This window comes from Mobula birostris, chromosome 15 (assembly GCF_030028105.1).
Source record: "Mobula birostris isolate sMobBir1 chromosome 15, sMobBir1.hap1, whole genome shotgun sequence".
Lineage (NCBI taxonomy): Eukaryota > Metazoa > Chordata > Chondrichthyes > Myliobatiformes > Myliobatidae > Mobula > Mobula birostris.
The window spans coordinates 40,841,164-40,864,877 of NC_092384.1; the positions used below are offsets into that span (position 1 = coordinate 40,841,164).

General features: G+C 38.8%; 2 protein-coding genes across 4 annotated transcripts in view; one reads left to right on the forward strand and one right to left on the reverse strand.

The window, feature by feature from the left end:
* gpt2 (glutamic pyruvate transaminase (alanine aminotransferase) 2) overlaps positions 1-9,173 on the reverse strand; it is a 71,954-nt gene extending 62,781 nt beyond the window's left edge. Inside the window, exons 1-2 of one of the 2 annotated variants that reach the window (XM_072279643.1) lie at positions 8,546-9,173; positions 3,243-3,365 (exon numbers count right to left, since the gene is read on the reverse strand). The gene's annotated coding sequence lies outside the window, so the exon portion shown is untranslated. The remainder of the gene's footprint in view (positions 1-3,242; positions 3,366-8,545) is intronic. The other variant, XM_072279642.1, reaches the window with a different exon arrangement.
* c15h16orf87 (chromosome 15 C16orf87 homolog) lies at positions 8,540-21,472 on the forward strand. Of its 2 annotated transcripts, none has more exons than XM_072279645.1 (4): positions 8,540-8,847; positions 10,676-10,775; positions 19,193-19,375; positions 20,597-21,472. In XM_072279645.1, exons 1-4 carry the CDS (start codon positions 8,821-8,823, stop codon positions 20,713-20,715), a joined length of 429 nt encoding a protein of 142 aa, XP_072135746.1. In that variant the 5' UTR covers positions 8,540-8,820; the 3' UTR covers positions 20,716-21,472. The 2 variants fall into 2 exon arrangements, with proteins under 2 accessions (XP_072135746.1, XP_072135745.1); XM_072279644.1 differs by having other exon boundaries at positions 8,547-9,490.
* Positions 21,473-23,714: the final 2,242 nt, after the last annotated feature.

Here is a 23,714-nt window from a genome sequence, read left to right on the forward strand (position 1 = left end):
TTTCCACATGCGAGCCTACACAGTGAATGTTGACAGGGCAATAAAATTGTACATTGCATCATACCTTAATCCAATATTATTCTCACTCAGTAAACAAACCATGTAATCCTTTCAGCACATAACATTCTATAAACCATCTGCTAATATTTTGAGCGCTTCCATTTCAAACATCAATATCAGCCTTACAGCCATAGAATACAGCATTGATACAATACATGCTCTTTGGCCAATTGTCCATGTTAACATGACGCCGAACAAGCTAGCCCCATTTGCTCATGTTTGCCCCATATCCCTCTGAAACCCTTCTATCCATGTAGTTATCAAATTGTCTTTTGAATGCTATTATTGTATTTGTCTTAATCACTTTATCTGACAGCTCATTCCACATATGCACCACCCTCTGCATGAGGATGTTGCCCCTCAGATTCCTTTTACATCTTTCCCCCTCACCTTAAACCTGTGCCCTCTAGTTTTTAGCTGTCTTCACTGGGAAAAGACTATGTGTGTTCACCGTATCTGTGCTACTCACGATGTTTTACACCTCTGTAAGGTCACCCCTCAATCTGCTGTATTCCAAGGAATAAAGTCCTAGCCTGCCAGCCGATCCCTGTAAGTCAGTCCTTGATTTGTGGGATTATCCTTTTAAATCTTCTCTGCACTTTTTCCAGTTTAATTACGTTTTTCCTATAACAGGCCAACCAAAATTGTACATTCAAAATTGTGTACTTCAAGTGTGGTCTCACCAATGTCTTATACATCTGCAATATAATACTCTTAATTCGTATACACAATGCTCTACTTGATGAAGGCTAGTGTACCAAACCACTTCTTCACCATCCTGTTTACCTATGATGCTGCTTTCAGCAACTACTCTATGCACTTGTACTCCTCGACCCCTCTGTTCAACAACATTCACTATATAACTCCTACCTTGGTCTGAGTTCCCAAAATGCAACACTGTACTGATCCAAATTGAAAGCTAATCTACCAATCAAAGATGGTGCCACCGAATGCGTGTGACAGCTCACCTGCAGTTCAAAAGCCAGGGAATTTGACTAAAAATATTACTAAAACACCTTTTCTGAAGTAAATTATAGTAATTTATCACTGCCAACAATGAAGAGGCGAACGAAGGCGAAGCAAAATCGAGGGATGAACCATGCTGATATGTTGCAGAATCGACGCAGATGGAGTGAGCCATTTGGAGAGGAGATGTTGAGGCACAGGAGTTTTGAGGCCTGTACAGCTGACCTGGTGTAAGATCGCTCTGGGCACCAAGCCAATTTGGAGAAATCAAGAGTGGCTTCAGGCCCAGCGGGAAAATCTGGCCCTGGAGCAAGTCACTAGGTGGCGTGTTCTAGGGCCGGAGCCTTTCGCTGTAGGGGTGCCCGGGTCCTACAGTGAGGTACCATACACTGTTTGGATAATTTAAAACGATATACGGGAAAGACATAGCATCAGGATACGAGGCGAGAGCCAATTTTGTTTGCTCTCCCACAATGTTCATTCCATCTCTCTCCCTATGGCACTGAGGCTATAAAGACTGCCCCTGGCTGCTGTGCACCATGCCCGCTAACATGATGGACTGATACTGAGGCTTGGGCCTACTCCGGGGTTTGGATCCAAGGACTCATTTTGGTCTGGAATTTGGTTGTTCACTTCTATTGTTCGCATGATTTGTGCTTTTCCCCCTTTCTCTGCGTTTCAGGTGTTGGTCTTTATTTTCATTTATTTTTAATTGGACTCTTTCCGGTTACTTGCTTTGTGGCTGCCTGTAAGCGGACAAATCTCAAGATTGTATAATTTATACATTCTTTGATAATAAACGTGCTTTGAATCTTGAATCTTCGGCCCACTTACCTAGCTTATCAAGACACCCCTATAATTTTTGAGAACCTTTATGAAGCCTATTTTAGTGCCATCTACAAAACTAATAACCATGCCTTGTATATTTACATCCTAATTGTTTATAGGATGTAAATATACAAGGTTCCAGCACCAACCCTGTGGCACACCAATTATCATGGGCCTCCACTCTGAGAAACAACCGTTGACAATCTCTTTCTGCTTCCTACTATTATGCCAATTATGAATCCAATCAGGTATTTCTCTCTGGATGCTGCACAATCTAATCTTCCAGGCCAGCCTGCCACCTGAGACCTTATTAACGGCCTTGTTAAAGTCCGTATTAACAATATCCACTAGTCTATCATCATCACCTATCCCCTTGATTACCTCTTCGAAAAACTCCTAAGAGAGTTGTTAAACATGATTTAAGGTAGTGAAATGTCCTAAATGACCTTAACAAAAAAAAGTTATTAGAGTAAATGACTAAAGACTTGGTCAAGAAAGAAGGTAATGAGGAAATAGTCAAAGCAGACAGATGGAGACTTATAAACATCTCATGGAAACATATAAAATTCTGACACACTGGACGTAGGAAGGAAGTTTCCTCCAGTTGGTGCTCTAAAACAAGCTTGATAGTCTCAGAATATAGGGTAAAGCATTAAGGACCTAGATGAAGAGTAATTTCTTCATTCAGAAAGTGGTAAAAATCAAATGTTGTACCTCAGAAAGCTGTAAGAGGCTATGTTGCTGAATATATTTAAAAAGGAAATCAATTTTCTAGACATGAAATATATCAAGAGGTGATCAAGAGGAAAGGGACGTAATATTAAGGTAGAAGATCACCATTCTCAAATTTTTCTGTTGACATGCAAGAATAGATAGGGACTAAGTATAGTTTCTTAGGGGAATGAGAGAGATCGTGGTGTGGTGTGAGAAGAGAAACCCTTATATAGTTCTGCAACTGTGACCAGAAGATTAAGTGTAGAGCTAGGCTAGTGCAATCCCATCCTGATGGAATGTTGAAAGAGGATGTCAACCATATCAAAGACTGCACAAGTGTCAAGAAGAACAAGGAGAAATAGATTATTTTTGTCTTCGTGGACATGCACAATTATTACTGATATTCCTCAATGGCATCCATAGTGCTAACAATCGGAGATGCTTTGGTATTGCTGAAGGTTAGAAATCCAACTTAACAATTATCCTATTTAGAATATAGAAATATTCAAATAACCAAGGAAGCTTCAGTGCACAGTAGTGGGTTACTCACAAGAATTCTTTTAAGGTCAGTGGATTCCCCACTCTACCTTTGGAAAGTACAATCAGGAATTAGACTGCACATACGTTTGCAAGAACCTAAACATTAATTCAATATATTAGTTTGGTAATCTTACCCCAATCAAGAAAATGAGGCCATCAACCTGTGGATAGACACCTTGTCCTTTGGATATAGGAATGGACTAATTAAATAACACAACAAATGATCTGCTGGAGGAGCTCAACAGGTCAAGTGGTATCTGTGGGAAGAAAGAAACAGTCGATGAAACCCTGCATGAGAGGTAAGTATAAAGAGGAGAGGGGGAAGTGATTTCACCATTTCCATTCTCCTTTTTATGAGGCTCCTTTTGCTGAGTTCCTCCAGCAGACTGCCTGTTGCTCCAGATTCCCAGCATCTGCAGTCCCCTGTGCCTTCAAGTAAACAACACAGCCTTGTTTGGCAACATGAAGTCTGAGATGTCGAAATAGAATGTAGCACTTTATGGCACAGTCTTAATCAGGCACAAATTAACATGTTAAGACATGAATTTCAGTGCTTAGTCTGAACAAAGAGAATGTTACAGCTCAGTCTAATGAGTATTGCAATTTTTTTTAGTGGCCCATATCCTATGCAAACTTGTCCAAGAAGAGGAATAGCCAATGGAGAATTATCAGAAGACAGTGACAGTCTCTAAAGCAGAGCTTCCCACCTGGAGATGGTCAATGGAGAGGATTAAATTAATCAGATATCTAATACAGGTGTCCCCTGCTTTACGAAAGTTCGCTTTACGCCACTTCGGGTTTACGAAAGACCTACATTAGTACCCTGTTTTCGCTAACCGAAGAGGATTTTCGCTTTTACTTGGGATGTTTACTTTGGTACTTCTTTGCACAAATGGAGGTTTAATTGTGAGGTACAAAAATGAAGAGAGACTTATGCACAGTGAACAAAAAGGACTTAATCAGCCACATCATTTCAAAAGGAAACACGTTTAAAGTGATTGACAGAAGGACGTGAGGGGATGATAAGGACAGAAACCCGCAGTGAGTTTATCAAACATCTTGGTGAATACTTGGTCTGTTGTTCCTTAAAAATAATAAGTTTTAAAGCCAGATTATCATAATTGCTTTTTCTGTACAACATAGACTTGAAGAACATAATGGTTTCCTTCTGTGGTCTCACTTTATAGGGTTGTGTGATTTTATGCACAGTTTTCATCCATTAAAAACTAATAACTGGGAAATCATGTGAACCATGAATTAGGCTTGATGACATCAGTGCCTGAATTCCAGATACATATCCTTGTTAGAAGAAACTCTACAAAAATAACAAAATCTATCCCACATTCTATTTAAAAGCGTAACTGAAATCTTTTCTCCAGAGAATCCTACTGTCAGAGAATTATTAATTTGGTTTCTCTAGGCTTTTGCCAAATATGCAACCAATGCTTACTGTGTTCTGCAACTGAAGTTAAATTAATAATATGTTTCATACTGAGTTACTACTAGGAAATATTTCAAAGTGCTTCAGAAACAATAAATTATTAACCTTGGAGTGCTGTTGTTATGGAGACAAAATCTATTAGTGGTAACAACATTATTTTGCAAAAGCATGAGACCAGAGAGAGATGTCATTGGTAATGTGTTTGTTTAAAAATTCAGAAGGAATAAATTTCACTGGATAAATTTTTTTTAATTAACATTAAATCGTAAACTTTCAATTTTATTGTTGCTTACTTAAACTGGGCATAAACTTGCCAGTCCCGAAATTGTGTACGTTAAAAAAAAATTCATTTATATACTGCTTGATAAACTCGCACTGCTTTAAATTAATAAACTAATTAAAATTTCATAAAATAGAGGTCTGACTGGATTTTGTAAAATTATTTACAGCCACAATAACATGTGGTTATAAAAACCTGACTTTGTTTCAGTTGGTAACATGAGATTTTTGCCTTCTATTAATTTATCTAGACAGGTTGAGAAGGGCACTTGGGTGAGGTCCATTTTATTGAGTCAAGTATTATCAAAGGTGGGAGGTAATGAGTGATAGTTCTTTCATTAATACCATGTTGACACTGGACACTAACATTAACATGCTGCTATTGCAAGACAGCAACTATACTTTATTAGGAGTTCGAAGAGATTTGGTATGTCAACAAATACACTTAAAAACTTCTATAGGTATACTGTGGAGAGCATTCTGACAGGCTGCATCACTGTCTGGTATGGAGGGGCTACTGCACAGGACCAAAAGAAGCTGCAGAAGGTTGTAAATTTAGTCGGCTCCATCTTAGGTACTAGCCTACAAAGTACCCAGGGCATCTTCAAGGAGTGGTGTCTCAGAAAGGCAGCGTCCATTATTAAGGACCTCCAGCACCCAGGGCATGCCCTTTTCTCACTGTTACCATCAGGGAGGAGATACAGAATTTTGAAGGTACACACTCAGCGATTCAGGAACAGCTTCATCCCCTCTGCCATCTGATTCCTAAATGGACATTGAACCTCTGAACACTACCTCACTTAATAACATATTATTTTTGTTTTTTGCATCATTTTTAGTCTATTCAGTATACGTATACTGTAACTGATTTATGATTATTATTTTATTATTATTTTCCTCTTCGATATTATGTATTGCATTGAACTGCTGCTGCTAAGTTAACAAATTTCACAACACATACCAGTGATAATAAACCTGATTCTAATCTATTCCACTTTCAACATGCTTAGAAAGAAATCTGTGATCATTACTGAGGTATCTGAAATAACTTGCAAAGATTGATACCGGCAAGAAAGCAAATATATGTAATTATCTCTGCCTGAAGAATGAAAATCCCAGATTGTTTCAAAATAATGCATACATTTAAAACAATACAACTCCTAAAAGCATATCTATAATGTTGTCAGGTATTTAACAAACTCAGCTAAAGATATGACCTTGGCAGTTAATTTCAACATTATGGCTACTCAACAATATCAACTCTAACGTATGGTACTTAAAACTTGTTCAAAGATTCTTATTAATAGATGAGCTACATGCAAGTCATGAAATCAGGTGATAATAATGAATATAAATGTTCATTTTACAATGTATAAATTTAAAATTCCCAATAATTTTAAATGTGGAAATTCACCAAATTCCAACTTAATTAATGTCAGGGATAGAGTGCTTATTTTCCTTGTTCTCCTCAGATGCACAGCACCAAATCATCACTCATTTGCTCAGTTTCTTTTAACAACAACGAAGCAACTTTCCTCCCTCAGTTTCTTCCAATGCACTTTGCAGTCAAGTACTTTTGTTTTGGTAAGTAATTACTGCTATAATGTAGCATGTGTTAATTTGCACGCAGCAACCTCCCACAAATAACAACATGATATTGAACAATTTTCAGTCATTGATTACTAAAGTTCCACACAATTCCAAAGATCACTTGCCAAATCTATTTTATCAATAAAACATATACTGAGAGAAATTGAGATCTCATTTTGCCATCGTATCTAAAGTCAATGCAAAGTCCAACCAATCCTACTGAGTTTTTTGAGGAGGTTACCAGGAATGTTGATCAAGGAAAGGTGGTGGATGTTGTCTACATAGATGTTAGCAAGGCCTTTGACAAAGTCCAACATGGGAGGCTGGTCCAGGAGATTCAGTTGCTTGAGATTCAGGATGAAGTGATAAATTGGATTCAACAACGGCTTAGCAGGAGAAGCCAGAGAAGTGGTGGTCTGTGACTTGTGGTGTGCCACAGGGATCGATGCTGGGTTCGTCATTTGTCATCCATATTAAAGATTTAAATGGTAATGTGGTAAATTGGATCAGCAGATCTGTGGATGACACCAAGATTGGGGAGTAATGGACAGTGAGGAAGGCTTTCAGTGGAATCTGGACCAGCTGGAAAAAATGGCAGATGAAATTTAATGCAGACAAGAGTGAGGTGCTGCACATAGAGAAGACAAGGCAAGATAAGACTTGCACATGAATAGTAGAGCGCTGAGGAGTGCGATAGAACAAAGGGATCCGGGAGTACAGATATATGATTCCTTGGAAGTGGCTTCACAAGTATAAAGAGAGGATTGAGTACATTAAGTATAAAGAGGGCTGTAAAGAGAGCATTTGGTACCAACACACATCAAAGTTGCTTTCAAATCTCCTACTAGCTCTTCCTTCAGTTAGTCCTGACGAAGGGTCTTGGCCTGAAATGTCGACTGTACCTCTTCCTAGAGATGCTGCCTGGCCTGCTGCGTTCACCAGCAACTTTGATGTGTGTTGCTTGAATTTCCAGCATCTGCAGAATTCCTCGTGTGAGCATTTGGTACATTAGCTTTTATAAATCAGAGTATTGAATACAAGAGTTGGAATGTTATGTTGTAATTGTATAAGACATTGGTGAGGCCGTATTTTGAGTATTGTGTGTGATTCTGGTCACCTATCTACAGGAACAGTATCAGTAAGATCTAATCAAATTCTCTGTACTTTTTCAATAAGATTGAATGTGCACATAGAAAATTTACAAGGATATTGCTGGGAGTCGAGGACCTAAGTTAAATGGGAAGGTTGAATAGGTCGGCACTTTATTCCCAGGGTGTTGGAGTCCGAAGGGAGATTTGATAGAGGTACACAAAATTCTACACAGGGTAAATGCAACAAGCTTTTTACCTCAGGGGTTAGATGAGACATAGATTGAGGATGAAAGGTGAAAGGTGAAATAGTTAAGGGGGAACTTCTCTCAAAGGGTGGCGAAGAGTATGGAATGAGCTGCCAGTGGAGGTGGTAGGTGCAGGTTTGATTATAACGTTTATGAGAAGTTTGGATAGGTACGTGGATAGGAAAGGTATGCAGAACTATGCTACAGGTGCGGGTTGACAGAACTAAGCAGAATCGGCACAGACGAGATTGGCTGAAGGGCCTGTTTCTGTCCTGTAATGTTCTAATTCTCTATCATGCCTTCAACAATATACAGTATTCCTGAAATATACATGGGAGTGTTGCTAAGTCTCTGGTCGAACTTGAATCCATAATCTGTGAGGAGATGTTCAACAGTCTGATCTGGATGACACATTGCATCTCTGGGAGTACCTTACGAAGAACTTTCTCATTACGCACTTCTGGGAATTGGCAAATTTTGATACTTACCTGCCTGATTAACATTACCTCATAATAAATTTCTCCAGGTCTGCATCCTCGTACATCTCTCCGAGTACTGCATATTATCTCTTGAGACTGAATTGAATTGCCATTTTCTGCCAATCAAACTAGTCTATTCATTGTTTCTACTGTTCCCACCCCCACTTCATTTTGAACCATATGACCCATTTCCGGGTTATTTGAAAACTTCCTAATCAAATGTTTACGTGGGTACAATTATTTATATACTCCGCAATTGGTATTCGACCTGGTATTGAGTCCTCCAGAATGCTATTAAAGAACTTCACTCACTTTTTAAAAAAACTGTTGACCCAGCCTTCGAACCAATGTAGGATGCACCTCGCCCTTGGATCCCGTGGGCTTTGACTTTGCTGCTTAGTGTGTCGTCTGGGAGCTTATCACGTGCTTGGATGTCTCCCCCAGCAGAAGCCAGGCTGGCTCGGCCATGAAAAGATGAAATCTCCATATCATAGGAACTGCAAGATCTTCGTAAGGACTTTTGAGTTCAGCGTCAAGCGCCATCGCTTCAGTTGTGATGCAAAATCTGGGTCACTATTAATCTTCGAATGAGGAGGAAAATACAGGGATTTGAGGTACGAGAAGTAGGGTTTATTGGTTAGTTCCACCAAAAGCAGTTATGAGCTCGATGAGCACCTTCCGTGGCATAGCATTTCCATGACTATAAGGGCTTTAAATCTGCATCCTCAACGCCTTATTTTCTCCACTGATTTTTGCAGCAGATGCAGTATAGTTTTGATACTTATCGTTCATGCATCAGGTCTAGTCTCTGGAGCAACTTGAGTAGAAAACCAGCGCCTTCAACAGGAAAGGAAGAATCACAGAAGAAATTTGTTCCCGAAGAAAACAACTGGGGTTGCAAGATACTTCCCGGAGTTGCAAGATACTTCCCGGAGTCTGCGCGGAATGCGCGCGCACGCGGAGGAGTCGCGTTACGAGCCCGTGCATGCGGACGGCATTACGTCCTGGTGTCACTGAGCACGGGGTTACGTGCTCTTGCCCGCAGTGTGGGGCGCGCGCAGGTCGCTGCAGGGCTCGTGGGCGATGGCAGCCGGATACATTGTTACTCTGAAGTTGTAATGAAGTTCCATTCGAACTTTTTATCACCGACGGTCCTTGTGGATCAGAAACTGCAACAAAACTGGGAAAATGGCTGCTAATAAGGCGAAGAAAGTTACAAAAATGGCTACGAAAGCCTGTCCAGATTGTGACCAACAGGTGGGAAATATCAGACTATAAATATTTGTGCATTTCATATTCATTTCAGGTTTATCAGCAAGGATCGAGTCTTTCTTTGTGCGGTTTTGACAGGGTATATTATTGAGGTTACATATTTAAAACATTGCTCAGATATTTTTGGTTATTGTATGACCTCGCAGTTGACAAAAATGATTTTTTTTTGATTTTTGAAATTTCATCCAGGATGATTATTGTTGGCTTTTAAGCGTGGGGAATATTGTATGATATCAGATTCCACTGCCTTAACTACGATCTAGTTACGAATTCTATCTGGGTTTGTAAGACAATAAAAGGATAGTATTTAGACTTAATGACTAGAATACAGTCCTTACAGAAATGTCTTTCATCTGAAAGTGATTAAACTGTTCTGGCGTCAGCCGAATACCGCACATTTGCAAAATTATATATTACTTCCTCGTTGATTTAGCAGCCGTATTTTAAGTCTCCTATTCGACAAAGAAGTAAATAACTTTTAGTGAAGAAATTAAACACTTTAAGATATTTTTGAATTTAGAATTTAAGCTTTGTCATGTGGCGTATGCATTGCGGGCAGCTCTAACAAATATGAATGCTGGTGAAGTGATACCGAGTTGCCAAAAGCTTAATCACAATCAATACATTCATGGGCTTACGCCTGTACTTTCAAAATACACATTTGTCCTTTTTTTAGCTTTGAGTTCATGCTGCAAATCACGCAGCCATTTATAATAAAATTGAATTGCCCGTGAATTTCTGCTTTAACTCGGTGCTATTAAAGCCGTTCGATTATGTCGACATTGTACAGTAGTTTCATGTAGGACGGACGCCAATTCTTAAAAATATTTGCATAAGCTATGTCAGTTCATCGTTGAAACGGAAAATATAAAACACTGCAATCTTGGCAAACTGCCTTGCCTGATGTATAATCTTTCAAACAATGGAAATTCTGATTTTTAAAAATATTTTATTCGGCACTATGCAATCCTATAAGTGCCACCTGGATATTAAAAATGAGCTACAATTTATAATGATTTCCGCTGGCCTGCGTGTTTACAATTCAAATATATATTTTATAGAGTAAAGTCTTTACATATGTGAACTTAATCATATCCTTTGGTTAAAATGTTTACCGAGACGTAGGGCAGAAAAAAAACGTCATCCAATTTTAAATGTTTAATTTTTCAGATTCCGGTTGCCTGTAAATCATGTCCTTGTGGATTCGTTTTTATAAGTAGAAGACTGCTGAATGCTAAACAGACTGAAAAATCACCGCCACCTAATTTAGGTAAATAATGATAAAATCTGCCAAGCTGGAGCAAAATAATCATAGTGGGGAGAAATGAAATGAGTAAGCAATACAAATTTATAATCCATTTTTAGAATACAAATTGGTATCCGTATTGCTGGCAATTTTACTTTGTGTATAGGTTGAAAATCTTGAATTTTTAGTTGTGAATTAAAATGAGTACTTAATGTGAAAGTCATTTTAATTTTCTTGTATTAACGAAGCAATATTGTAAATTGATCTCTTGTCGTTTCTCTCACTGTATTGTTTTGTAATGGCATAACTTAGCATATAATGAAGAATATATTATCAATTAAACATCAAGGGCCAATAAAGCACAAGAATTTTTTTCTCATTGTCCAATTGTTGTCTGATCTATGTGCTCCCTCAGCAATACCAATCACATGTAGACACATACAGGCCATGTGTGCTATTAAGAATGCCCACATTATGGATATCCTCCTGAGTTCCCATAATGTTATTAAATTCGATAGTATGATGTATGTACATTTGGTCTGGTTTCCTCACTCCACTTTTAGTAATTGTTCTCATCAGACCTAAATGTTTTTGATGGCATTAGAAGTATGGATACCATATTGAGTGATTTTTTTTTTGTGTGTGTGTATTTTCCAACATGGGTAAAATCGACTTATGGATGTTAGTAAAAGTGGAACACATTTCTTTCCTCGGGATGGCTTGTACATTTTTTTTTCAATGTTTTTCAATGTTCTTCCGCATTCCATTCGCTAAAATTTAGTTATGAATTAGGCAAAGTTTCCTTTAATTAAACATTGGAAAGATCAAGACTGACATCTTTAGCTCCCATTACAATCATTCGTCTGCTTTTACTTACAGGCTCGGGTTGAACTGGACCTTCTGAAACCCCCAAAAAGTTACTTGACCACAAGCTGAGTTTTCAGTCAGATATTCTCATCGTCAAAAGGTCCACTTCCGCTTGTCTTACCACCTTTTCTGTCAAATTGTCAACTGTCCATTTCACTCTGTAACTGCTGCTTGACTTGGAGGAGCACAAAGTGCTGCTCTGGGACACAGTATCTGCATTCTCTTGTGTCTCCAAGCTTCTAGTATATGGCTATTTCAATCTACCAGTCAAACTTCCACATACTGACTCCCTTTGCAAATCCAGTTCCATTTTGTCTTGCCATTGGAATTCATGCCTTTGTCCAGTGAAGATCTACATGCTGAACATCTTAAATTTTGCTATCCTCATTTTCCTCAAGACTTTCCTTTCCAGCTGCTCTGTTTAACCAAGATTTTAGTCACCAAATGTATTATCTGTTTTGGCTTGGTATCAGTTTCCATCTGATTATCCTGCCTGGCAGCACTTTTGAATATTATTTGCATTAAAGGTTTTATGTAAATGACTTGTCAGGGAAGAATTACTCAGTTTCCATGTGTGTGGTATTTATCAGGCATTTGTTTTCCTCTGAATTTTTTTTTCAGTTATTTAGCGAGACAGTATGGCATAGGCCCTTCTGGTGCTTCAAGCCGTGTAGCCCCAGCAACTCCCAACAAACCCGATTGACCCTAACCTAATCACGGGACAAGTTCCAATGACCAATTAACCTACCCGGTGTATTTTTGGTCTGTGGGAGGAAAACGGAGCACCCAGGGGAAACCCACCCATTCCAGGGGGAGGACTTACCTACTTCTTAAAGACGGCACCAGAACTGAACTCTGAAACACCCCGAGCTGCAGTAGCATTGCGCTAACTGCTGGGTTACCATGGTGCCTTACTTTGATACGCAGTGGATTCTGGTTAATTGGGGCACATCGGGACCAGTACATTTTGGCCCAATTAAGCGGCTGCCCCAATTAGACAAAGTTTAATGGAAATAGTTAAAAAGATATATTAAAAAAAGAACTACAATTTAACTGAGTAACAAATAATGTATTTATATGAAACCTAGTACAAATTAGAACACTACCAAAACTACTACAGTACAATAAGACAGTGTAATTAGTTCCTAATAGTTATTGGCAGAGGAATTCATTCAATGCACGCTGATAAGTTCCTGTGATTGACTGTAAATGACAAAACTAGTGCAGGCGCCTAGTGGAGATGGTAGACTGCCTTCATACAATCCTTTCGATGATTGCATCTTCCAAATCTTCATTTTCATTGTAACATTCAAGATATTTTGTGATACTTTCAAATTCTTTGTAGGTCCTAACTTGTTGAAGTAGTGAAATAGTTTCATTTTCACTCCTGGTTGTTTCTGGAATCTCCAAGCCCAAATGCCTGAAACTACAGTGAGCAAAACAGTTCTGAATCATCTTACTGCTTATGTCTCGCCAACTATCACTGCTTTTTGAACACAAGTACTGACGCTATTTTAAAAACTGTTCTCTATCAGTGTGGCATAGTAGCTAATAGCCACACAAGTGCACAGATCTGATGCTAGCTAGAAACTGTTGAATGACAGTCTCCTATCCCAGTTAAGTAGCAGAGTGACCCAAATGAACAACAGGAATCCTGACTATTGATTAATTTTTGCTCTATAAGAGTTGTCTCAAATAAGCAGATGGCGCAATAAATCGATTGTCCGATTAACTGGAATCCACTGTAATTGTGAAGTAAGTTTGATTATGCACTTTGAGGGTACACTCATTTTTAATAATGGATCTTTTCCAGTATTACTCATGGTGAAAAGAATGGTGACTTGTCTGAAACTTGTTATGTGCATATTATTCTACGGCCAAGGTGGAAGTGTTTCAAATAGTTTCCCTTTTACAAAATTCTTGTTTTTTTTTAAAGTCAGTTTGTTGTGTAATGATCAAACTTTGCAAATGATTTCTGGTAGGTTTTAGTTCCAGATTAGATGCACTAATCAGCTTTTCCCCTTTTCTGGGAAAAAATAGCTTTATCTTTATAATGAAGTGTAACATCATGCATGTGTTTATTCACATGCATGAGTTTGTGCCTGCATATTCTTCTATTTCAGTAGCATACTGCTTTTCATTTCCTCGGTATCTTTCTTCTCTCTAATCACGAATGGAAATTAAGGCAGATGGTGTACAAGGTTGACCAACAACACTTTGAAAGTAAATATTCTAATTTTCCTCCTGGTGGCAATGGAGGTTCATTTCCAACTGTAGACCTGGCTTATGGCTGGTACAATAGAGCACCAAGTAAAAAGTAAACAGGTAGCAGTGGAAAGCTGCTGTACCATGTATTACTTAGTGCAGCAAGAATTTTTATAATAAATGCTTATTAAGGACTAATAAAATAAAATTAGAAGGTGCTTGTCTTGGTCAAAGGCTGTTTGGTGTATTGATACATTTTCCACACAGCAGTAAATCTAATCCTATGTTCCTTTCATTCAACCACGTGTGCGACTTGTTTTCATAAACCGAGTCTTCAATTGCCAGATCTTGTCATGCTTTCCACTTTCACAAACCTCTGTGCAAAATAAATTCTCCTGGCTGCTTTAAATCTCTTACTCAGTCGCTTGGAGAAAAAAATGTACAGTGGCATGCAAAAGTTTGGGCACCCCGGTCAAAATTTCTGTTACTAGGAATAGCTAAGTGAGTAAAAGATGACCTGATTTCCAAAATGCATCAAGTTAAAGATGACGCATTTCTTTAATATTTTAAGCAAGATTACTTTTTTATTTCCATCTTTTACAGTTTCAAAATAACAAAAGAGGAAAAGGGCCTGAAGCAAGAGTTTGGGCACCCTGCTTGGCAGTACTTAGTAACACCCCCTTTGGCAAATATCACAGCTTGTAAATGCTTTCTGTAGCCAGCTAAGAGTCTTTCAATTCTTGTTTGGGGGATTTTCACCCATTCTTCCTTGCAAAAGGCTTCTAGTTCTGTGAGATTCTTGGGCCGTCTTGCATGCACTGTTCTTTTGAGGTCTATCCACAGATTTTTGATGATGTTTAGGTCAGGGGACTGTGAGGGCCATGGCAAAACCTTCAGCTTGCGCCTCTTGAGGTAGTCCATTGTGGATTTTGAGGTATGTTTAGGTTCATTATCCTGTTGTAGAAGCCATCCTCTTTTCATCTTCAGCTTGTTTACAGACAGTGTGATGTTTGTTTCCAGAATTTGCTGGTATTTAATTGAATTCATTCTTTCCTCTACCAGTGAAATGTTCCCCGTGCCACTGGCTACAACACAACCCCAAAGCATGATTGATCCACCCTCGTGCTTAACAGTTGGAGAGGTGTTCTTTTCATGAAATTCTGCACCCTTTTTCTCCAAACATACCTTTGCTCATTGCAACCAAAACGTTCTATTTTAACTTCATCAATCCACAGGACTTGTTTCCAAAGTGCATCAGGCTTGCTTAGATGATCCTTTGCAAACTTCTGATGCTGAATTTTGTGGTGAGGACACAGGAAAGGTTTTCTTCTGATGACTCTTCCATAAAGGTCATATTTGTGCAGGTGTCGCTGCACAGTGGAACAGTGCACCACCACACCAGAGTCTGCTAAATCTTCCTGAAGGTCTTTTGCAGTCAAACAGGGGTTTTGATTTGCCTTTCTAGCAATCCTACGAGCAGTTCTCTCGGAAAGTTTTCTTGGTTTTCCAGACCTCAACTTGACCTCCACCGTTCCCGTTAACTGCCATTTCTTAATTACATTACGAACTGAGGAAACAGCTACCTGGAAACGCTTTGCTATCTTCTTATAGCCTTCTGCTTTGTGGGCATCATTTATTTTAATTTTCAGAGTGCTAGGCAGCTGCTTAGAGGAGCCCATGGCTGCTGATTGTTGGGACAAGGTTTGAGGAGTCAGGGTATTTATAAAGCTTTGAAATTTGCATCACCTGGCCTTTCCTAATCATGACTGTGAACAAGCCATAGCCCTAACAATCTAATTAAGGTCTGAGACCTTGGTAAAAGTTATCTGATAGCTCAAATCTCTTGGGGTGCCTAAACTTTTGCATGGTGCTCCTTTAATTTTTTTCACTCTACAACTGTACAAACAAAAATAATACACTAACCTTGCTTAAAATGTTGAAAAGAATGTTTCATCTTTCACTTTACGACTTTTGGACTTTAGTTCATCTTCTACTCACTTAACTATTCACAGTAACAGAAATTTTGACCGGGGTACCCAAACTTTTGCATGCCACTGTAATTACCCATTTCCCATTTGACACTGAGCACATCCTATCAAATCCCTTTTGATCCTCTGGTCCAACTGAAGCGTTTCTAATTTTTAACACTTTCTCGGTATTTCCTCTCGTCATCTGTATCTTGCTGCACTGGCAATGTCTCATCTCTTGCCTTCGCATTCTTCTCGAACTATATATGTGCACCATGTTGGCATTTGAATTAATGACTTTTGGGTTGCTAAGTCATACCATGAAGGCTATATCAAAATTTATTATCAATGTACATATCTGCCAACATATACAACCTTACGATCCATTTTCTTGAGCGCATTGTCAATAAATCCATTCTAGAATAATAACCATAATAGAATCAATGAGCGACTGCACCTATTCCTATTACAAAATAATGAAAAAAAAGGTAATCTAACTTGCTATATAAGAGTCTTTTTCTTTTTTCATCCTTTTTTTGTGACTGTAAGTAGGCCATGTAGGGAGACTGCAAATGAATGCAGAGGGATCTAGCATTTCTAGTATTTGAATCACAAAAGAAAACATGCAAGTGGTTAGGAAGGTAACTGTCATGATGACCTTGATTGCAAGCAGGTTGGAGTTTGGAAGTGGGGAAGTTTTGTAACAATTGTGCAGGGTGCTTCTGAATTACACCTAGAGTGCGGGGCAGATTTTGGGTCAAATATTTAAGAAAAGATTTGCTAACCTTATTCCTGGCATATGAGTAGCTAAAAAAGCTGGATCTGTATTCTTCAGAGTTCCGACAGCTGAGGGATCATATTACTGAAACGATAGTAATGGGACAGGATAGGAAAGTCAAGACATTAAATGAGGAGACATAGTTGCAATATAAGGGACAGATATCCAACTCAAATGCTCAAAAATCTCCTCTTCAAAGTGTGGTTCTCTGTTTATTTCATTGTACTGCTGCAGTGAAGTCACAACATATGCCGGCGATATTTAAACTGATTCTGAACCTTTGATCTTCAGAGATTTGTGGAAGTTAGATCTTTGGATGTGTTTAAAGAGAGGTGGATTTGAGGGCTATGAAAAACTAGGACAGTTGATGCCTGGGGCAGATCAGCCTAGATCATATTCAATGGTGAGGTAGAGCTGAGGGGCCAGGAGGCTCAGTTGTACTGTTTTCATTTCACCATCGTGCTTGAATAGACTTGCTAAGATTTTCTCTTTACACTATGTCTGGACACTTGCATTTTATGGTGATGGATTGAAAGAATTTCTAATTCCTTATGAGTCTGTAAACGATGAAACATGATAAGCAAATCTGCTATTCTACCGCCAAAGTTGCTATAACTCATAGTTGAGATCTGATCAGAAAATAAATGAGGATTGTTTCAAAATTTGATAATTTCCAAACTTCATAATTAGAATCAAAATTATGTAAATGGATGTGATTTGTCAGTCTTGGATTAGAGAGCTTGCATCTGGGTTGGAGGGTTTGCCTTGTATGGAGGGATTGGATAGTTTGGATATGTTTTTTCTTGCAGAAGGGAGGTTGAGGGATGATGTGATACTGGAACATAAAATTATATAAAGTATAGATAGGGATGGTAACCAGCACATGGTAGTGGTGTTTAAAACTGTAGGTTTGGGGTGAGAGGGAGGAGGTTTTGAAGGGATCTGAGAAGTAAATCTTTTCCTTGCACAAAGATGAGTTGGTATCTGGTATGAGCTCCCAGGAGGAGGTGGCAAAGACCTCTGGACAGGTTCTTGAATAAGCAAGGCATACTGGCAAGTGGGATTGATATAGATAAGCATGATGGTCCACATAGACCGGATGGGCCGAACGACCTGATATGATGCTGCCCAATTCTGTAAACCTATGATGTCTTTGTTTCAGTAGCACAACAATCAGTAATTTGTTCTATATTGAGATTCAGCAGGAGACCATTGACATAGCATTTGGATGGTGGTAAAGTATTACCAAATCAGATGCCAGTGTTTACCAGCTAATTTGTAGTTTCCACCAGGCAATGTTCAGAAAATTATATTCACCGTTCCATTTGTTGCATGCACAGGCTATTGGTTCTACACAATATTTACTATTTGTATTACTCAGGATGATGACAAGAAACCATAAATTCAAACTGAACTTAATTAGTTATGGTCAGTGAGCCAAAACAATGTTTTGTAATTTCCTCTGGTCTAATGCTGGTTTTCTATTTTCACTATGCTCTCTAACATCCTTTCACATGACAATACAAATGTGCTTATTCCTTATGGAAATATTTTATTATAGATTGAAATGCTTTAAGATCCTTGTGTTCTTGTGTGTCTTTTGCCTTTTTGGAGATTTTTTTTTGTGAGCCTGTAAGATGTGGCACACGATTCATGACTTGGTTCTCTTGAAGTGAAATGAGGTTAGAGGATATTGTATATTTGGACCAGATTTGCAATTATTATTAATTGTATTTGAAAGATAAGGGTTTCTTTCAGTTTTTGCATGCACATGTGTAATGGAAGCTGACATGCAATTACAAGCTCCAAGCAGTGTTAGTGTTCAGTATTTTCTATACGAAAATTTGATCTTGATGGACATGCACGAGGAACTCAACAATTCAGGCAGCATCTTTGGAGGGGAATAAACTTTATTTATTAACATTTATCACATCATTTATGTGAATAAACTGTTTTCCCTCGACTGTTTATTCTCTTCCAAAGATTCTACCTGATCTGCTGAGCTCCTCCATAATTTTGTGTGTGTTACTGAAGTGTGTGCTACATCTGCAGAGTCTCTTCCAACTTGACAGGTTTGTAAAGGTTGTGCCACCAAGAATTTGTCTGTGATTAGATTTAGGAGAGGGAGCAGGAATTGAGCTTTGAAATTTTCATTTATACAGACAATGTTTTAAAATCATTTTAATGAAAAACCTCCACTAAATATAAGTCATTCAACAAGGGAAGATGGTGCTTACTGTTTTAAATTTGACAAAAGGTAAAGATTCCAAAAAAACCCAACAGAGTTTAAATAATCATTCCTCCTGTCTTCACAAATTTTCTTCTTTGTTATTACAAGATGATAGCGAGTGAACTTCTATTCCAAATCTGCACTTGAACTCCTGGGGGAATTTTGTTTTAATCACATCTACTTTGAAACAAAAATCAACCCCAGTTTAGTTGCATTTCCAAAGTATGGGCATGGGTTTCAGATTGACATTAACAGGACACTTTGGGTTTGGGAAAGACTTTGGGTTATTTATTCATGATGGGCTGTTTCCTTTTGTGTACCACTTGAGTGGAATGTGATCATAGACTTGATTTATATGCCTTATAGGAATAACAAGCTCTTATTTTGTGGATAGACAACAAGTCGGCAGCTAAGAGACGGAGAACAGAGAGAGCACGTCGAGAGAAAGCCAATTCTCCTCTAACCAAAGATTTGGAAAACAGGAAGCGCTCTAGGTCAGAGAGCCATTCCGAGCAGATTCGACGGCGGCGAGGGCGTCCAAAAACTGGCCCAAGCAAAAAGCACGATGACGATAAAGGTAAAATACTGGAGTGGCTCTGACTCGATGGTGAGGGCTGGGATTGAAGTTTCACGCTTTTTTAAATTCATTGCCAATCGCGGTTAGCGAGGGAAATGGGTTCAAGCTGGGCTCTCCCTACTCTCATGCAGAAAACCAGCACTAACGGAGGAATCGTAATATTCTTCGAATTGTCATTCAGTATATTTTTACCAATAGTGCATCTGCGTTTTGTGAATAGCACTTTATTTTTGCTTTTGTTTAACCATTCTCCTTTCTTGAAGTGGCTCGTTTCATCTGCAACATGCACACAGAAACTGAGCGCTAGTAATGAGAAATAGAAGGCAAGAGGTATTGGAGCAAGTGATCACCTTCATGTGTCCACAAACTTGTATTTTGCTGCAAAATAAAACTAAATCAGAGTGATAACCTTGGTTGATAATTTTTGTTTCCATCTTGAGGCATATCTTTTATTAATCAGGTAATTATCAGCTAGCTAGAGATTACATTTTCCTTATTCTTGAATGTTGATCCAACCAGTGAAGTGGTTAACAAGTGGGCAACAAAAAGGTTACATTTTATAAAAATAACCTTTGCCCTTTTGGCCTATGTGTAACACAGCACTCTCGTGTTTTCAGATTTAAAACGTTGAATTTCTTTGGGGGTTCGGGATTTCAGCCGGTCAGTAAAATGGACAAGAATGCATATAGAATAGAAAGGATCTAGTTCTCATATTGCCATGTGTTAGCCATTCTTCTAAAGATTCCAGGGTACGTTCAATAGCTTTGTAGCTTAAATGTAAGGAAAACATTATTAAACAAAACCAGAATTCCACTGGTATGAATAGTTCAGTGAACCCTAAGATTGTGCAATGTTGCAACAAAGTATTGTTTTTCTTCGAATAATGCCACGAAAATGTACAATTCTAACCACATGCAAATCGTATATTTTCTCTTTTTTTAAAAATATCCACGTATTAAAATCGGGGAGATTATTTCAAATGGGTATTTCTTTGCAAGTTCCCACAATTTTTGAATTCTCCATCGACAACCTTTGGTCCCACGGTGGTTATGAAAGGAAATGCAATGAGCTCTGAGATGTGTGGTTCTTCATGTGATTCTGAATCATTTCTTTGGGAGACTGTGGGGTTAAGTGATAAAGTTGATGTGTAAGCTTTTGACCTTGGGGAGACTGCACTTTTTGGAACTGGTTCATCATAGCTCTCTCCTTTTTGCTTTACAGAAAGGCAAGAAAAAGAAGTTGATGTGTATGCCACTCTTTCAGATGAAAGAGCTTTTGTATTTTCAGTGGCGTTGGCAGAAATAAACAGAAAAATAATCAATCAGAAATTAATTCTTTGACGAAGCATGCAAAAGTGAGATATAACCGCAACTCAGGACCCACTCTTGCTCAGTTTATTTCACCAATATGGACCTTGCATTTTCTAGCAATATTGGAGAAGCCTGGACATTGCTGTCAAGTTAACTCCTGTTAACTTGCTTAATTGTCAGATGACTGCACCTAACAGCAGAACTTTCAGAGGCCGTGGACGTGGACATGCAGTAGTTTGAACTTGTGCACCAAAGAAGAAGGCAATTCTTTAAATTCCAATTTCACTTTGTACAAAAAATAATGCCACATTGAATTTAGAAGAGTAAAGTGGTTTGATGCATTGACCAAGAAACGGGTGAACTATGGAAAATATTATCTTCCTCAATCAGATTCAGCAGGCGTTAGGTTAAGCCAAGAAAGGAAACATAAGTTGTTCCTGTAGTATATTTGAAAGGTTCCAGAACTGATTAATTCTTGTTTCAGATGCACGTTTCTATCTGTATTTTATCTTATTTATGACATTGAGTGCATGGATGCATGGATGTAATAATCTCTGTTCTAATCGGTGTAATTAGTCTAAACACTGCAAAGAATCATAAAATACTATAATAAAAAGTCTTAAGTTTCATACATCTTTTGATCCTTTTCAATTTTAAATGTTAACTTTCTGAATTTTAACTTTTGTGGTTTGACACTAGCATAAATTAATCCCAGGAATGTATTGCATACAATTTTTGGAGTTATTTTGATAATTTTCTCTGTAATAAATGCATTTATATATAATAATGTGTGGTATAAATAGACTTCTGACTTAAGGCTGAATTAAGAAGCTGTACTTGTGAACTTGATTGTCGATTTACCATCTGATGTTTAATTTTTGCATATCCTTTCACATCACAAATATGAGGATATTGCTAGTGGGGGAAGTAGACATCTAGTGGGATTCTAAGAGCATAAAACAGGGCCCAACCAAATGGTTTTCAAGAGGTGGTACAACTATAACAGGGCTCCCTGTCTTGGAGTCCACAAACCTCTTGTTTAATGGTAGGGGTCCTTGGCATGGAAAAGGTTGGGATTTCCTGAACTATAGGATCATTATAAAACAGAAAGAGGTTATCCAAATCATACATATGCAGAGAAATCCATCAGTTTCATTACCCTGCAAGTTATTCTTTTCAAATCAATTTTAAAAGCCCTGATTGACCTGCTTTCATCTCCCACTGTAGACACAAATGTATTGTCACAATAACTTTGTCTTTACAAAAAACCTTATTGCTCAAATTTGTCTTGTAACCTTGCTTCCTTCTGCCCACCCCATGCCCTGACTTGTCTTTTCTCTGTCGCTTCAAATCTACATTCCCCAAAATACCTGATGGGAACAGCTTCCCTTTATTTGAACCTGTCACGATTTTGTACAATGCCCAACCTGTTGGAAGAACTCAGCAGGTGGAGCAGCATTATCAGGAGGAAAGGAATAGTTGATGTTTTCCGCTGAACCCCCCCGTGCATCTGAACTGAGAATGGAGAAGTGAGGTGGCCTGCATCGAGGGGAGATGGGGAGTGACAAGTAAGGACTTGGAGGTGTTTGGTGGACTGAGGAGGAGTGTAAGATGACAGGAAGATATTGCCAGATACGGCAGGTGAGTGGGACTGAAGGTGGAAGACTGTGGCAGGTGGATGGTAGATGGAGGCAGATGAATAAAGTGGAAGAAGAAAGCAACAGATGGAGCAAGGTGGAGGGAGGAACTGTGAAGATGAAGACAGCCGCTCATGGGAGATGACCAGGAGGTTTGGGGGGAAGAAACTGTGAAGTTGGTAGATAGAGCAGTGGGAGGGGAACTGTTGGATCAAAAGGAGAAATGTGGGTGGGGGTGGTAGAGAGGGAAAATGATGGGTCATTAACTAAAATTGGAAAATACAGTATTCATATTGAGTTGTAGATTAGCCAGGCAGTATTTAAGATGATGCTCCTCCATCCTGCGTTGAGCTTCATCCGGGCAGAAGAGAAGAAGCATGGAGCAGCCAGTGTGGGATTGGGAAGGGGAATTGAGATGGTTGACAGCGGGGGAGCATGGAATGTCCACTGTGGACTGAAAGTCGGTGTTCTGTAAAATGGTCACAAAGTTTGTGCTTGATCTTGTACACCTAGAAGTTTTAATTCCAAGGAGAACATTTCCAGCTTTCTGGGTGTAAATCCCTTATCCTAGCAACTAAAATTTTCTCCAATCCATCTGAACTTTTGCCTGATTTCTAAAGTTAGCAGAGCCTTACTGTTGCCTAAGGTTCAATATTTATTAACTTGTTTTTGTCCGCCTGTTTATAAAGCCCTGAATCCCACACACATTAGTAGCTGCACACTCAACATGTTATAAATGTGCATCATAGGCACTAATTAAAGAAAAAGAATTTTTAAGATTTTATTTCTTACTTCCACCCCATAATATCAGGGAGTAAAAATCTTCATGTTGCGTCTCCGTCGCTGTGTACAAGCAATTAGGAAGGGAAGTGTGGGAGGATATTGCCCAAACACTAAGATTGTATACAGAATTGTTTTGTATACATGTATATACAGTCAGATACAAAGTACAGTCAGCTATGCAATCAGATCAATGTGTATTGATAAATCCGATGGCCTGGTGAAAGAAGCTGTCCCAGAGACTGTTGGTTCTGGCCTTAATGCTGTGGTACCGTTTGCCAGACAGAAGCAGCTGGAACAGCTTGTGGTTGGGGTGGCTGGTGTCCCTAGTGATGCTCCGGGTCCCTTTTATGCACCTGCTGCTGTAAATGTCCGGAATGGAGGGAAGTTCACATCCACAGATTTCCTGGGCTGTCCGCACCACTCCCTGCAGTGCCCTGTGACAGAGGGTAGTACAGTTCCCATACCAGGTGATGACACAGCCAGTCAGGATGCTTAGGTTGTGTGGGTATCGCTTTTATCTGGCCTTTTGTTCTATGTTCTCGCGTAGTTGAGAGTGTATTTTTTTTGTATTAACTCTAAAATTTGCTTATTGCAACGGAGTTAGTGTGG

Bases quoted from the DNA above. Each gene is read 5' to 3' on its own strand.
- c15h16orf87 (XM_072279644.1), top strand. From the start codon at position 9,422: ATGGCTGCTAATAAGGCGAAGAAAGTTACAAAAATGGCTACGAAAGCC. The intron at 9,491-10,675 runs GTGGGAAATATC...TTAATTTTTCAG, and splicing joins GTCCAGATTGTGACCAACAG to ATTCCGGTTGCCTGTAAATC. The intron at 19,376-20,596 runs GTAAAATACTGG...TTTGCTTTACAG, and splicing joins AAAGCACGATGACGATAAAG to AAAGGCAAGAAAAAGAAGTT.